The following is a 14,771-nucleotide window of genomic DNA, read 5'->3' on the forward strand; positions in this document are numbered from 1 at the left end:
GTAATACCAGTTGCCTTCAACACCAGATAATTCGAAGCTAGAGCAAGAAGAAAGGCCTGAATCAGAACCCCATTTCTTTACAACTTACACCCTGACCCAGCTGTGAAAGTAATGAGTCTGTGTGGGCAAGTAGGGTCAAGGCTAAGGGTATTCTTTCAAAAAACTACAAACCCATCACAATTGCCTCCATTTTTTTTTGCTAACGGGCATCCAGACATTACACATAATTTTTTCCATCTTAATGGATACAGATTTTCAAACCATTTAAAAGTGAATTTGCCTTAACAGCTGAGCAGATCTGGACAACACTGGGTTGGAGGTCTCTTGATAATCCAGTGTAAGGCACCTTGAGTTCCAATATGGAAGTAAGACAGGATATGTATGTAATTAAAAAAATGTATCTTTGCTTTCCCTTCCTATTACGTTGGCCTGTCATGTGTACCCTGGTAAATCTGCCAATGAGATGGCTCTAAAGTCCCTGCCATACTTTATTGGGAAAAACTGCTCCAGATCCCAACAGCAAGAAATACACTTGCCATGCTAGCCCTCAACTACCCATCCCCTCTGCATATGGCCCCATCCTTTCAGCAAAATCCTCCCCATACCCACCAGTGAACCAATCTCCCTCCCCCTCCCCAATTTGGGGCGTACCTCCATCGAGGCTGCGAGACATGGTGTACCGTTTGCTGGAGGAGCGCTCAAAGTATGGGGCGGGACGATCTATCAGGGCGCTGGCCTCACGCGTTTGTGCCTGTGTTCGCCCGCTATAGCGAAACTTGGAGCCCATTACGAGGAAACCTTTTGGAGGAGGCTCCGGAGACACCAATCTGCAAAAGGGAGAAGGGAAGAAAATACAACGTATCGACGTGGCATTCAGCAATGGGGTGCAGCACTGCAACAGTCCACAACAGTAGTCAACAATAACAATTAATAATTTACAGCACATATCTGAAGAATTGCCCAAGTCTTTATTAATCTACGCAACCATAACCATCATCTTAAAAAGCCTTGCTTCAGGTCCACCTATCTTCTGAGATCAGGTAGGTGACAACCTGGGAGAGGGGACCTTCTTAGTCATGCCACCAAAGCTCTGGAATTCTCACCTCAGGAAGATTCATTTGTCTCCTTCTGTTGCTGCATTTCAGGGAAAGATTGTTTGTTTGTTTTGTTCAAACATTCCCACAATGATACCTCCTTCCTAACCAAATTTTTAATGTGTTGTGTGTATTTTAACCCTCTTTTTAAAACTCATTTTATACATTATATAATGTAACTTTATCTTGAATGTTTTAAATTGTTTTAAATTGTTTTAAATTGTCAGCTGCCTCGGTGACCCTTGTCACCAGGAGGAGGGGTGGCATGCAAGAGAAGGGGAGGGAAGGGTGGCATGCAAGGAGGGGAGGGAGGGGGAGGGGCCCGGCATATGGACATGGCCCACCCAACCCACGGAAAGGAGAGGGAGGTGGACGGGTGGCATGCAAGGGAAGGGAAGTGAGGGAGGGGAGAGGAGAGGAGAGGAGGGAGTGAGGGGTGGCATGAAAGGGAAGGGGAGGGAGGGGTGGCATGCAAGGGAGGGAGATATAAAAATTTGTGTCTTCGGGCTGTCAAATCACAGCTGACTTATAGCAACCCTTTAGGTTTTTCAAGGCAAGGGATGTTTGGAGGTGGTTTGCCATTGGCTGCCTCCATGTCACGACTTTGCGGAGGTTGTCCATCCAAATTTTAATTTGGGCTGACCCTACTTAGCTTCTAAGATCTGACAAAATCAGGCTAGCCTGAGGCTATTCAAGTCAAGGCATAAAATTTGTACATAAAAACGAAACAATTCTTCATTGAAAGAACTGCTAGATGAAAACACTTAAATGAAATAAATTAATAACATTTTTTCCCGTCTCACCTGAAGAATGTGTGGTGCTCAATACAAACTTTCCAAAGTCTCTTGGCTGAACGATGGTTGGGTAGCTTGAACCCAATGGTACTCTCAAACTGTTCGTACTGAGAATGCAGAAAACAAAGACCTGTTATTCTGCTCAATATTCAAATAAGTCTAGTGCCATCAGATGCCCCATTAAATCTAACCCTTCTCTCAAGTTCTGGCATACACTAAAGGACCCATCAAATACACATAACCAAAATGAGAAAACTGATGTTTCAGACAGAGTTTCCTCGGGATCTGATTTCTACCTGCTAAGGGATAGGATTTTTTTTTCAGCTACCCACCTCACCAGGTCGAATTTTGATGTAGAAGTTACTCCTCTTGTATGAAATCTTGAGGATCTTGGGCCAGGCAAAACGGTTTATCCTCAGTCGGTCCCTATAGATGAGAAGGCCATTGGCACAAACACCCAGCATAATGTCAATGCCTTCTGAATCCTGACAGGAGACATGGCAGAAAAATTAAAGAGATGGAGAGAAGCATTAGTGCACAGAAATACTGCCCATGCAAAGTCAGAAGATATTCCTGGTCAACGCAAAGGAATTTTCAAGCCTGAAAATAGAAAGGAAGAAGAACAGAGAAGGCATGGGGACATCCTAAAAGCCAAATAGGCCACTGCCGGCCTCCACCTTCAACATCAGATTCATATTGACAGATTAAATTTATTTAGAAAATGCATATGCCACCTCTCTGGAGACTTCAGCCTGGACCTAGTGTAAGGTCAATTAATCTAGAAGAGCAAAGTTATTGCTGAAGGCATCTGCCAGCCATAGATGCAGGTGAAACATTAAAAGCAAAAACTACTAGATCATAGCCATAGAGCCTTGAAGACCTACAACAGCCACTAGAAGAGCAAAGTTTCTATTGAGCCAAGTTACCTATTACATTTGTAGGAAATGGAGATCTAATACTTTCTTTTTAAAACTAGTATATTCCCAGTTAAGGCTTGAAAAATAGTAGCTACGATGGATAGCGATTGTGGAATCTCCTTCTGCTTGCAAAGACAGGACAGACAACTTATTAGGAACAGAGTTAATCTTAGTGACTCTGGAGCACTGGGTAGAAGTCCAAGATAGGCTTCCAGAATCACTCTCCTGACCTCAACAGCCATGTAAGCAGTGGTGGGATTCAAACATTTTAACAACAGGTTCCGATGGTGGCAGGATTCAAGTAATGACTGTTAAAAAGTATTTAAAAATATTTTTAATATCATTTTTTATTTTAAGTATTAAAAATATTAATACTTATTTTAAGTATTAAAAAAGTGATATTTTACATTTTAACAACAGGTTCTACAGAACCTTCGGAATCCCCTGAATCCCACCTCTGCATGTAAGGACTGCTAAAATGGCTCAAGACTGATGGGGCAATTATAATGGTTGTTGTCACAATGAACAGGATGGAAGAAAGTTGTGAATTCATTTTAAAAAATGCATACGCCAGAAGGGAAAGAGAACAAAACAGAAATGTGTGCAAGGGTGCCCACTGTGGAGATTTTAACCAAGAATTTTGCGATAATGTTCTGAGAACTTCTGTTACAAAAACTGTGAGGAAATCTGCTTTTCTGGAATAAGGTTTCCAGCTTTCATACATTACAGAAAAGGCCTCACAGTTTAGCTGCAGACAGAAACTTCACACTCAATTCCTAAACATTTGCCAGAAATGTGAAATGTGCCTAATGTTACGCTGAGTAATACAATATTGGTCAAGTGAAATGGCAGAATGTTCTAAGTCTTGTCTGAGAAGAAGGAGAAGGAATTCACACAACCAAAATGGTAAATGCAGTACACGTGTGCAGTGTTCAGTTTGGAACTAAAGCCGTCACATGATCACTTCCAAACACACACAGCTTATAATCACCTCTTCGTATACTGCATGCTTTGACTGTACGCCTAAGATGTATAAAATGGACACACAGTGCAAAGCCAGAAAACAAAGGTTTGGACATTTTCTATCTAAGGTACCATGATGAGGGAGATTCTGATTGGTTGAGGCTCCTGTTGCATGTTAACTCTGTGGCTAACTTTGGGCTTTGGCCATGAAATATGTGAAAGAGCTTACCACAGTGGTTCTCAACCTGTGGGTCACGACCCCTTCGTGGGTTGAACGACCCTTTCACAGGGGTCGCCTAAGACCATTGGAAAACGGTCTTTTTATATTTTATATATACCAATTTTATGGTTGGGGGTCACAACAACATGAGGAACTGTATTAAAGGGTCACGGCATTAGGAAGCTTGAGGACCACTGGCTTACCATAAAGCAGAGAAATACATTAGAGACGCACATTAGCTGAGTTCTAAGCAGGACTTATGTAGAAGCAATCACAGCAGTGTAGGACCATTTGGCAGACTTTGCCCAGATGTATCCAACCCACATTCCCAACATACCAATTAAGATGAGCAAGTCTCTCCTTAATTTCCAGACTAAAAGAGATTAGAAAGGCAGCCCCACTTTCAATCCCGATGTAATTTTAGCTTTTTGTGAGTCTGCTATGTGGGATCTGAGCTCTTGATCTACATTTTAAAGAAAGAAGCAGACAGAAGACAGTAAAGTGGGCTTTTAGAGAGAAAGAAGAACTGCCTGAAGAAGACTCCGGAAGCAAAGGCTTCCTCCCAGCTGGGTGCTTCCAGCCCTATGAATCCTCAGGTATGGGATACCTTGGCATGATGCAGATCCACTCCATACATAGAAAGCTTCTTAGCATTTTCCAGGAAGTGAATTTCTGCCTCCCCAGGCGTCATGCCCCTTAGAAAGAAAGAAAAAAGAAACAATAGGCATGAGAACATTTTGCTCCAAAAGATAGACAAAAGGCTGGTCTGAAAGGGTTTTTAGGGGTCACAGAGACAAAGAAGGAAATGAGATTTTATTGATTTCATAGACTGTTACCTTGGCCGTTGAACACAGAGTCCTCTCAAGACAACTCGGCAAACCACCACAACAAAAATACTCAGCAACCAACCACAAACATGCAAAAAAGTAAAAATAAAACCAAAGTAAAAATGATAAAAATCATCCGACAAAGACTTGCGTCAGTAGGACAAAAGAATCATGAAGAACAACAGCAAAGGCAAATTTTAAAAAATACTGTAATGGAACTGCACAATGCCCATTTGTGAGAGGGCAGCCTGCACAAGTCTCTGGTTCTGAATGCAGGAAGAAATCCCACTCACCGGTAAGTTTTATGCAGCTCCATAATGCGCTCTTCCAGTTCCCTGGTTTGGTTTGGAGCAAAACGAAGCTCACTGATATAGTTGGCCACATGCTCCTCCACATCATAGTCTCCCAGTTCAGCTTGTACCGCATAGGAGCCTAGCAGAGCATGTGTGACAAAGGAGCATGGCAGACGCCCAGTGATAATGTCTGCTCGGAGCTGCAGGCACAGGTAGTATCTATGGATGGGAAAATGTGAACCTGTGAGAACAGCCACAAGGAAAGCAACCAGGAGCATCAGGTTGCAAGCAATTCACTAACGGCTGCTTCATTTCCCACTTTTGGAGGCAGGCCTGCACAGCTGGTGCCTCACCAAGCCAAAGGCAACCCCCAGCTACTTGAAATGATCCTCTGAGGCTTAAAAAAACCCTCGGGTTTTTGCTACCACCTGGGACTGCAACAGCAACCGGGGAAGAAGAAGAAGAAGAAGAAGAAGAAGAAGAGTTTGGATTTATATCCCCCCTTTCTCTCCTTCAGGAGACTCAAAGGGGCTTACAATCTCCTTGCCCTTCCCCCCTCACAACAAACACCCTGTGAGGTAGGTGGGGCTGAGAGAGCTCCGAGAAGTTGTGACTAGCCCAAGGTCACCCAGCTGGCGTGTGTGGGAGTGTACAGGCTAATCTGAATTCCCCAGATAAGCCTCCACAGCTCAGGCGGCAGAGCTGGGAATCAAACCCGGTTCCTCCAGATTAGATACACGAGCTCTTAACCTCCTACGCCACTGCTGCGAAGTTATCGACACCCAGCAAGGCACATAATGGCTTGGTGCCAGCTTGGAAACTTGCCCTACATGACTCCCCTGGTGACTGCCAAGGATTACTGCAGGAGAGGCCCAATGTCCTCCTCTTTGGAGCCCCCCCCCCCCCCGGTTTTAAGAGGTTTTAAGAGGAAAGGGTGGTACAAACACCATTTTTTTCTACTCTTTGACTGCCTCTCCTTCAGGTCTGTTTCTCCTCTCTCTCTGGGTCACTAACAGAGACCAGCTAACTTAAATGCTTTATAACCTAACTAAGTATCTAATAAGTATACACATTATATAAAGCAAAGATGAATAGTTAAAAACAAGCATTCTAAAAACCAGATCCCAACAAATATTGGTCATGAAACATGTGTATGAAGTCATATTCAGAGATACTGGCAATCCAATACCAGATATTAAATAATTTTGAAGATTCCAGTTGTCTGGACAATTAGTATAGAAGAAGACCTTAAAGCCACTTCTTAAATCTTTGTCCACTGAACAACAGATGGGGAGCATTCTAGACCAAAGGTGGTCCAGGAAATAGCTGATGAATTCACAGATCTTCTGTCACCTTTATCCTGAACAGGGTGCAGGGCTGGCAAAGAAGTTGCCAGCCCTGAAGTGTTCTCAGCATCTACATTAAACTTCATCTGCAACAGGCATGCTTTGTATTGACATTACCATATATTTGCAGTGGGGCACGAATCTTTAGAAACAATCACAAACTATGCTATGGAGCCCTTGTTCTAATCACAATTCTGAAACTGAACACCCTAAACTTGTGAGAACTTTTAGATGCAACCAGTATCTGACTAAGCCTCCAAAAAAAGTATGTGTGTGTGTGTACGTACTACAATACATGACTAGTAGACTGTACTGGGCTTCTCGGCACAGACCTGTAACAAGGGAATGTAGGAACTTCTATTGCTGTGGCCTCTGCCAACACCTATTGCAACCAAAGGCTATCTCCAGTAGCCAAAAAAGGCAGCAGCCACATGGGATCAGACCTTCCCTTCAACACCAAACAAGAAAGCAATTGTATTATGCAATGGCAATAATACCAATAATTAACAGCATTGTGCTGTTTTTATTTCATTGCTTTCTAATTTTGCTAACCAGCTTTTTGTCTGTGTTGCTTTTTGTTGCACTGTTATCTGTATGTTATATTGTATGTATTTTTGTTGCACTGTTACACATTATACTGGTTTATTGCATAGTATTCTAATTTTGTAATCCACCTTGAGTCGGAAGGAGAGAGACAGATATAAATGAAATAAAATCAATCAATCAATCAATCATTAAACTTGTTGCAACTAATTATTTGCCACTGGAAGAAAGGATCCTGTTGCATTCTTGAAGTGGCAGCGTAGGAGTGCCCAAGCTGTTTTGTTAATTTTGAAGTGAGGGAAAAGTTCTAAGTCTCAACCCAGATATTATGTCTGGCATGAATTGGGTCAGCTTTCCCTCCCACACACGAAACAGCCTCAGAGTGACCTATTTGCTCTCCTATGGGGCCTACATTCAGAGCATCTTTCCCATAGCAGGGCCACCCCTCCCCCCCACCACACACTGCCCAGCCATTTTAGCTCAGAAAAACGGCATAGAAGAGAAGGCTGAGAAGGCCTCCTTTTCCTGCACTGCAATCCTGAGCTGATTCAGGCTCCCAGTGTACTTAGGAACTCTGGATCCCTGAAATCAGGCTTGACTGTGCAAGAATCAGAAATAGGTTAGGTTATGTCAGACACAATGTCTAGTCTGGGCTGAAGACTGGTCCTCGCAGCTAACACTTCCCTTGGCAACCAGAAGATGACAAGCAGCAAGGGAGGCTGGCTCTATGCCTCGCCTCATTAGCGGGACATTGTAAAGATCATCCCCAAGTGGAACCATCTTTACTCACCTTGTGATGTCCTCTGTGAGCTGAGCAGGGTCAGGAGGGTAAAACTTGACAGTGAAAGCAAAGTTCCAGGGACCACCTAGGTAAAAAAGGAAGAGAAGGGGGGAAGGAGATGGAAATAATAATGTAAGGAATAGATACATCCAGCTGAGACAATTCTTCTCTTGCTTCTATCGAACTTGTTCACAGCATCTCCGACTGTTCATTCTATGGTTTGAGATACCTCCTACGTCCTCCCTGAAGTTTCTAAGGAATCTATCAATATGACCAGAGAAAATGAACCCTTCTAAAACAGCAGGGATCCTGGCTTGATGGAATGTTTGCAGTTGAGGCAATAGGCAGGGTGCATTTGCCACTTCAGGCCTTATGACACCCTGGGACCGCCTTCATTGCACAGACAGACGGTGACTTTGCTGTTGCCATGGAAACAGTCTCATGTTTCCCAGGGGGTCTGCCATGAGGGAAGGACCTCCCGCAGCATCTGTGTGAACTGCTGCACAGAGAACCCACCTACATTTGCCTAATTTTGTACTTGTGTTTCCAAAAAGGAACCTCTTTTCTTGTAACAGTGAAGGGTGGGGAAGCTGATAGTACTACCAAAGGATCCAGGTTCAATTACCACACTTTTCTGCCTTCTAAATCACAACAGAGGGGACCATTTACTCTGCCTGATATATCCATGCACACAGAGTTAAGTTATCCTAAGCTATTTGCTTTGCAGGTATCTTTATGCAGCACACCAGCTCTCTGTTCATCCTTTGGTTGGAAATGTGTAGGCTGATCTGTAGGGATCTGGAGAGGGAGGGGTCAGAGCAGAGATTTCAGGCTATGTGTCTGCGTCCAGCTGAGGCCGACAGCAGGCATACCTACTCTGTTGCTTTGGGGTTTAACAGAAGGGGATAGTACTGAGTAAAAGTATGCTCCTTCTTTGTAGCAGAATCCTTTAGTTCCTTTGAGAAGCAGGAACAATGTATTTAATGCTAACAAGAAGTTGTTCTAGCGACTCAAAGGTTTACAGTGCTTCTGTTTCCAGATTTGTCCTAACTGGAAGTCTAAGGAGCAGTAAATCAGTCACGATGAACAGAAATCGCCTCAGAGAAACCTGAAGTGTAAAGAGCAGTAAATCAGTTACCACAAACAATAATCACCTCTGAGATACCTGACACAAGCAGCTGATCTATTACATCCAAGCTACCTAGCACTGCCACATACGTTAAAAAAGACCAGGCTATTTCCACAGCACATGCCTAATTATTTTGCATTTGCCTTATCAGGCTGTTATTGATACAGTGCCTCCATCATGCAAAAAGGCTTTACAGTCATCATCTTGATTACATTCCTTTGCCCTTGTCATCACTATTATTCCTATTTAACAAACAGTGACTGACAAAAGTCAGTGTTACAGCCAACGTCCAAATAGCTGTGATCCATGCATGTAATGGAATCAGAATCTATCCTCTCCCACCCCCATCACCAGGGGCAACACTGCACACTCAAGCAAAGAGTGACAAGCTTTGCAGTGAGAACAGAGGCTGAACAACGAATCTGACCTAGCAGGGTGTTTTTAGTGCAATACTATTCCAGCCTAGAGCACTGGAAAACTGCAAGTATGAACCTTTAAGATATTATTCCCCAGTCGGCGTCTACTGCTCCCTGCTTCCTGAAGATCTCCTTGGAAAACAAGACCCTCTGAGAGCAGCAACTGAATGGTTTAAAAATGATAAAGGGATAGGAAAGTGGGTGCTGTGTGGTTTCCGGGCTGTATGGCCATATTCTAGCAGCATTCTCTCCTGACGTTTCGCCTGCATCTGTGGCTGGCATCTTCAGAGGATAGGAAAGTATTTTTGCCTTCTTCATCCCCATCTATACAGTACATACATGGAAGTTGCTGCATCCACATACCTAATGGATAAAAAAATCTTGAGCACAATTTTTTTTGGCCTACTTACTGCGAATCTGCTTTTTTATTTCCTTAGAAGGGTCCAGCCAGTTCTGAAATGGTAAAAAAACAGCATGTTGGAGGAAATCGTGTTTAAGCAGAACATCCTAAATCAGGGATATTTAACACATTTGTTATGAGGGCTGGTTATGACATAAATGTGGCTTGGTTGGGCCAGGGGAATGGAGGCATCGGATGGCCCCAGAACAGCACTGGAGGAGGCCAGATTGGTGAGTCTGCAGGGAGATGGGATGGCTGCCTTGAGAGGCCTTATCAGGCCCATGAGCCAGCTGAGGCAACACCCCCTCACTCCTGAGTAATTGCCTCAGCTGGCTTGCAGGCCTGATAAGTGTCCTAAAGGGGTTGGATTCAGCCCCTCAGGCTGGATGTTTGATACCCCTGACCTTAATGGACATGGCATAGGACTTCCCTGGAGCCACCCACACATACCTTCTGACTGTCTGAGTCACAAAACGTGAGCCCAAAATAATCCTTCTCCAGAAGGTTGAGATGCTCACAGACCATGTCGAAGAGCACTTGGCCCCGGGCATGTTTCTGCAGGAGAGACAGACATGCAACATAAGATTATTTGGAATGCATTTCTTTTTCTTTTCAAAGTATGCTGTGGAACTACAGAGGATAGTGGCAAAACTTGGGACAGCTGTTCACTTGGAATACTATATCCTGTTCAGGGCACCACAATTCAAGGATATGAACAAGCTGGAGAGTATCTAGAGGAAGGTGACCAAAATGTTAAAAGGTCTGGAATTTATGCCCTAAGAGAAGAGACTTAGGGAGTTGTTTAGTCTGGAGAAGAGACAGGTAAAGGGTGACATGATAGCCATGTTTAAATATTTGAAGGAATATCATGCTGAGAATGAAGCAAACTTGTTTTCTGCTGCTCCAGAGACTAGGACAAGGAGTAATGGATTGAAACGATGGGAAAAGATATTCCAACTAAACATTAGGAAGAACTTCCTGATGGTAAGGGCTGTTTGACAGTAGAATACGCTGCCTTGGAGAGTGATGGAGTTTCCTTCTTTGGAAGTTTTAGACAGAGGCTAGAGGGCCAACTGTCAGGAGTGCTTGGATTGTGTGTTCTTGCAAGGCAGGGCATCGGACTTGATGGTCCTTGTTGTCCCTTCCAACTCAATGATTCTATGACCATAACACCCCACCCCCCCCCACCCCCAATATAACTTGGTCTCCTGATGAGCAGTTTTTTTTAATGTCACAAGGCTGCAAATGGTTGAGTAAGGAAACAGCTTTACAAGAGGTAGCAGTACAGTTAGGCTGCAATCCTAGGAGTAAGCCCCACTGACTAAAGCAGGTCTTAAACCTGAGCAGACCTGTGAAGGCTTGCTTCTTTAAGCCACTTACCCAGTTCTTTGCACCTTCTCTGAGTCAAGGCAACTGGCTTTTCCAGGATGGAAAGAACAACATAATGTTATTTCTGGTCAAGTGGGAAGACCTATACAGAGGCCTGACAAATGCACACACTGAAAAGGGCAGTACATGCAGATATGAATGTCTTTCAGGACTCATTACACAACCCGTGCCATCATTGCTATGTGTGCAGCTCTTTAAAGTACCAGGGAAAACCTTTTCCGGCTACAAAGAATGTTTTAGGCATTTTTGTGGATCTCACTCCTAACTGTAAATGATCTAGGAGAGACAAATGTATCAGAGGCTGAGAATTCCTTTTGGCACAAAAACAACAGTGTATGAGAAAGCCTGGTTAGCAGGAAAGCAAGGAATGGGAGCAGAGCAGAAAAAGAAGGGGCTGCATAGATGGGCAGAGGTGTGGAAGGTCTTATGCTTTTCCCATTTCTAGGGGCAACCCTAAAAGCTGTCTACAGAAGATGGCAATGGACCACTCCAGCCCATATCACCTGAGGAAAAAATTGTACCATGTTACTCACTGCCTTTTTAAAAATTAACAGTGATAAAAGAATAGGCCTGCAACTTCGAAATAGATCTCCACTAGAAGGTTTCTCCAGAGTATTCCTTTTGACATTTGTACGGGAATATGCTGAAGGCAGTGACAATGTTCACAACTGAAGAGCCTGATTCTAAGTCCTGACAGAGTAACATAGAGGTACTCAGAATGAGAGAACAGCCATTCGAGCATAGAGCAATAAATGCCAACAGAAGCCCTTTTCAATAAAGCAATTAACATTTTCCCACAGAAGCATTTCATTGTATGCAAAGACTCTTCATTAACTGGCAAAGCAAAAGGCACTGTATCAATTCAGGCATTTGACATGTTTGTTTGTCTGTTTGTTTTAATTATAAGAAGGTTCAGGAGATGAAATTTCATAAATGTCAGCATGCACTGGAAAATCAGTGAAAGGGATGGGCTTTGTAACATCCTGGGCAGTAAGTAGATGATAAATCATGGATTCCTAAGTCGGCTACAACAGTAACATGTTGATCCGAAAACTGCTAGATATGGTCTTTGCTGATCTCATGTTTGGTCTTTGCTGATCTCATGTTTCTCTGTGCAATCATGTTTACATCAACTCGTACTGGCTTTGGATCACTATAGAGATTCTAGCCCTTAGCTCAATCTTGACCAAATGATCTTCCTTCTTTCTCTTCTCTTCTGTTTGTTCAACTCAGTGACCTCTGCACAGGTTGCTTGCCTTGGGTTTGTTCCTATTGGGAAGCAGGATTTCCCCCCCTACTTCCCCAAGGCATCATAGTGCGTTTCTGTACCACATGGGATATCTCTGGCTTTTTCCCAATCTTTCCCAAACCTGTGAAATTTTGCAGTCAAGTCTGGGATGCTGATGTGTGGGTGGGAAGGCTTGGATTTTCCTGCCCACCTAGCAGCCATTTTCCCTGCCCCTGCCTGCCCCAGTCAGTTTGTCCTTCTGACACTTTAAAAATGTTTTTTTAATTGGTAACTGAATAACATTATATCAATATAGTGTTACAACAATACACATGCCAGGCTCTCTGAACTTTAAACAGAAAGACACCTCTCCACAACAAAAGGTGTTAGAGCGGGGGTCCCCAATTTTTCTGAGCTTGAAGGCACATTTAGAATTCTGACATGGCACGGTGGGCTGCCACAGGAGGCGGAGCCAGATGCAAAATGATTGCCACAGCTTTACTGGAATAACCCAGTGTAGATCCTCGTGTTGTGAGACTGATCTCCCTTGATTTTGTCAACCAGCTAACAGGCCACAACCTCCTGTAGCAAAGCAACAACCACATAACTACACAGGGATGGGATGGGATCTCACTCTACCATGCATTTGACCAGGGCTAACATTGATGAAAAGCACCATCAAGTTACAGCAGACTTGCGGGGCCCCCATAGTGTTTTCAAGGCAAGAGATAAATAGTTAGGTTCCCATCTCTGTCCAGTAACTCTGAGCTTCTTTGGTGGTCTCTCGTTCAAGTATTAATCAGGGTGAACCATGCTTAATGACCAAGATCCTGGGCCATACAGGGCAGGGCAGGGCTAACAGATTAGCCAAGCTAAAAAATAAAATCTGTCTCTTCCCTCCATCCTCTGGAAAAGTCTTGGCTCACTGTGCTTGTGTTGAGTAACTCATTACATTCCAGTAATTGCCATATCTGAAAATTAAAACCTGTTCTCACTTTCTGCGTCACTCACTCACTCACTCACTCACCTACAACTCCACTCTAATGCATCCATTCATGGACACACTTTACCTTCTATTTTTCTCTTGTCAGCATTTTTTGAAAAAGAGATCCTCAGATTTTTGCTTTGCTTCCGTATTTCCCACACTGAATTGGCCCAACAAAAGATGCTGCCTTAATTGGCAAAGGCTGGTGAGTCACAGCATAGCTACCATTGCTCTAAGTGGAAAGCAATGTTTGAATATTTCAAAATATTAATTATCCAGGAGCAAATAGAAGGAGGGGGTGTCCAGCATCTTTGCCAACAGTATTATAACTGATGAAGGAAAAAATATTTTTTTCTTTCTCTTTATTTTTTTATGCTTTGGTTGTTTATGTGTGAAAAATTATTATTATTATTTTAAAATCAACAATATCCCAGGTGTTTCTTCTCCTCTAGTTCTTTCTCACTCACACACACAGCATTTTTCTTCTTTACATAATAATTTGGGTCCTGTGCGTACTCATGGTGATACCAGTGGAGAATAACCCTGATTTCAAGAAACCCACATTACTTCTTGTTTATAGGCCCATCAAAAAAAAGAAGAAGAAAAGCCTTGAGAACAAGGAGTTTCAGATCATAGTCTGTCCACACAGAGGAGATACATTTTCTTTTGTGGATTCTTAGGTGTTCACAGATCATAGCAGGGAAATGTGCCTCCTTTCCCCAAGTGATTCTGCTTGGGTATCCTTCCATCATGCAGGAAAAGGGAAATAACCCACATAAATTTAAAAAGGGCCAATTTGACACATCTTTAGAAATAAGTCTCTGCAGCAAGATTTTATAATGGCCTAAGCTTCCTGACTGTATGCTATTAATACTTGGCTCTGCTGAGGGAACCCAGCCAGGATGACAGTTACACAAGGCTCATTCTCTCTCACACACATGCCTACACTTCATTTTCACAATAATATACAAATAGCAAGCAACCCACGCTCAGAAATGCATGAGTCACCCCAGTTTGCCATGTGCACCCCTACAGAGAGTGAAGTGTGTGCACACACTTGTGAATCTACGGCAAGGCTAAAATCCATATTGTCATCATCTCTGAAGTGCATTTTGGTTGGCTCCTATAGTGGATACTGACACTCGGGATCTACAGTACTGTGATATATATAACTTATAGAACCCTGTTTCCCCATTACAAAGTTCAGGCAGAGAATCCAAGACAGAGAACACGGCCCTTTGGCTTACCTCTACTTCACACTCGTACTCAGAGGCATCAAGCAGTGTCACTCTGCAGATGGCACTCTTGAGCTTTTTGGTGACTTTCTGGGGTGATTTCTGAGTCTTGCTGGGGGTGGTTCTCTCAGATATCCCATCTGCTTCACTGTAGTCCTTTTCATCCATATCCACAGCCTTGTAGAGGATAGGGAGGGAGAGGGAAGCATGT

The 14,771-nt window shown here is 43.4% G+C and overlaps 1 protein-coding gene across 10 annotated transcripts in view; it reads right to left on the reverse strand.

The window, feature by feature from the left end:
- EPB41L1 (erythrocyte membrane protein band 4.1 like 1) overlaps window positions 1–14,771 on the reverse strand; it is a 206,335-nt gene that overhangs the window by 33,530 nt on the left and 158,034 nt on the right. For all 10 annotated transcript variants that reach the window (XM_048497674.1, XM_048497677.1, XM_048497676.1 and 7 more), the window contains 9 exons: window positions 14,573–14,737; window positions 10,174–10,278; window positions 9,734–9,776; window positions 7,788–7,863; window positions 5,109–5,327; window positions 4,596–4,683; window positions 2,221–2,373; window positions 1,898–1,995; window positions 652–827 (listed from right to left, as the gene is read on the reverse strand). In XM_048497674.1, coding sequence (XP_048353631.1) covers window positions 652–827; window positions 1,898–1,995; window positions 2,221–2,373; window positions 4,596–4,683; window positions 5,109–5,327; window positions 7,788–7,863; window positions 9,734–9,776; window positions 10,174–10,278; window positions 14,573–14,737 — 1,123 coding nt within the window. The remainder of the gene's footprint in view (window positions 1–651; window positions 828–1,897; window positions 1,996–2,220; window positions 2,374–4,595; window positions 4,684–5,108; window positions 5,328–7,787; window positions 7,864–9,733; window positions 9,777–10,173; window positions 10,279–14,572; window positions 14,738–14,771) is intronic.

This window comes from Sphaerodactylus townsendi, linkage group LG05, assembly GCF_021028975.2.
Source record: "Sphaerodactylus townsendi isolate TG3544 linkage group LG05, MPM_Stown_v2.3, whole genome shotgun sequence".
Lineage (NCBI taxonomy): Eukaryota > Metazoa > Chordata > Lepidosauria > Squamata > Sphaerodactylidae > Sphaerodactylus > Sphaerodactylus townsendi.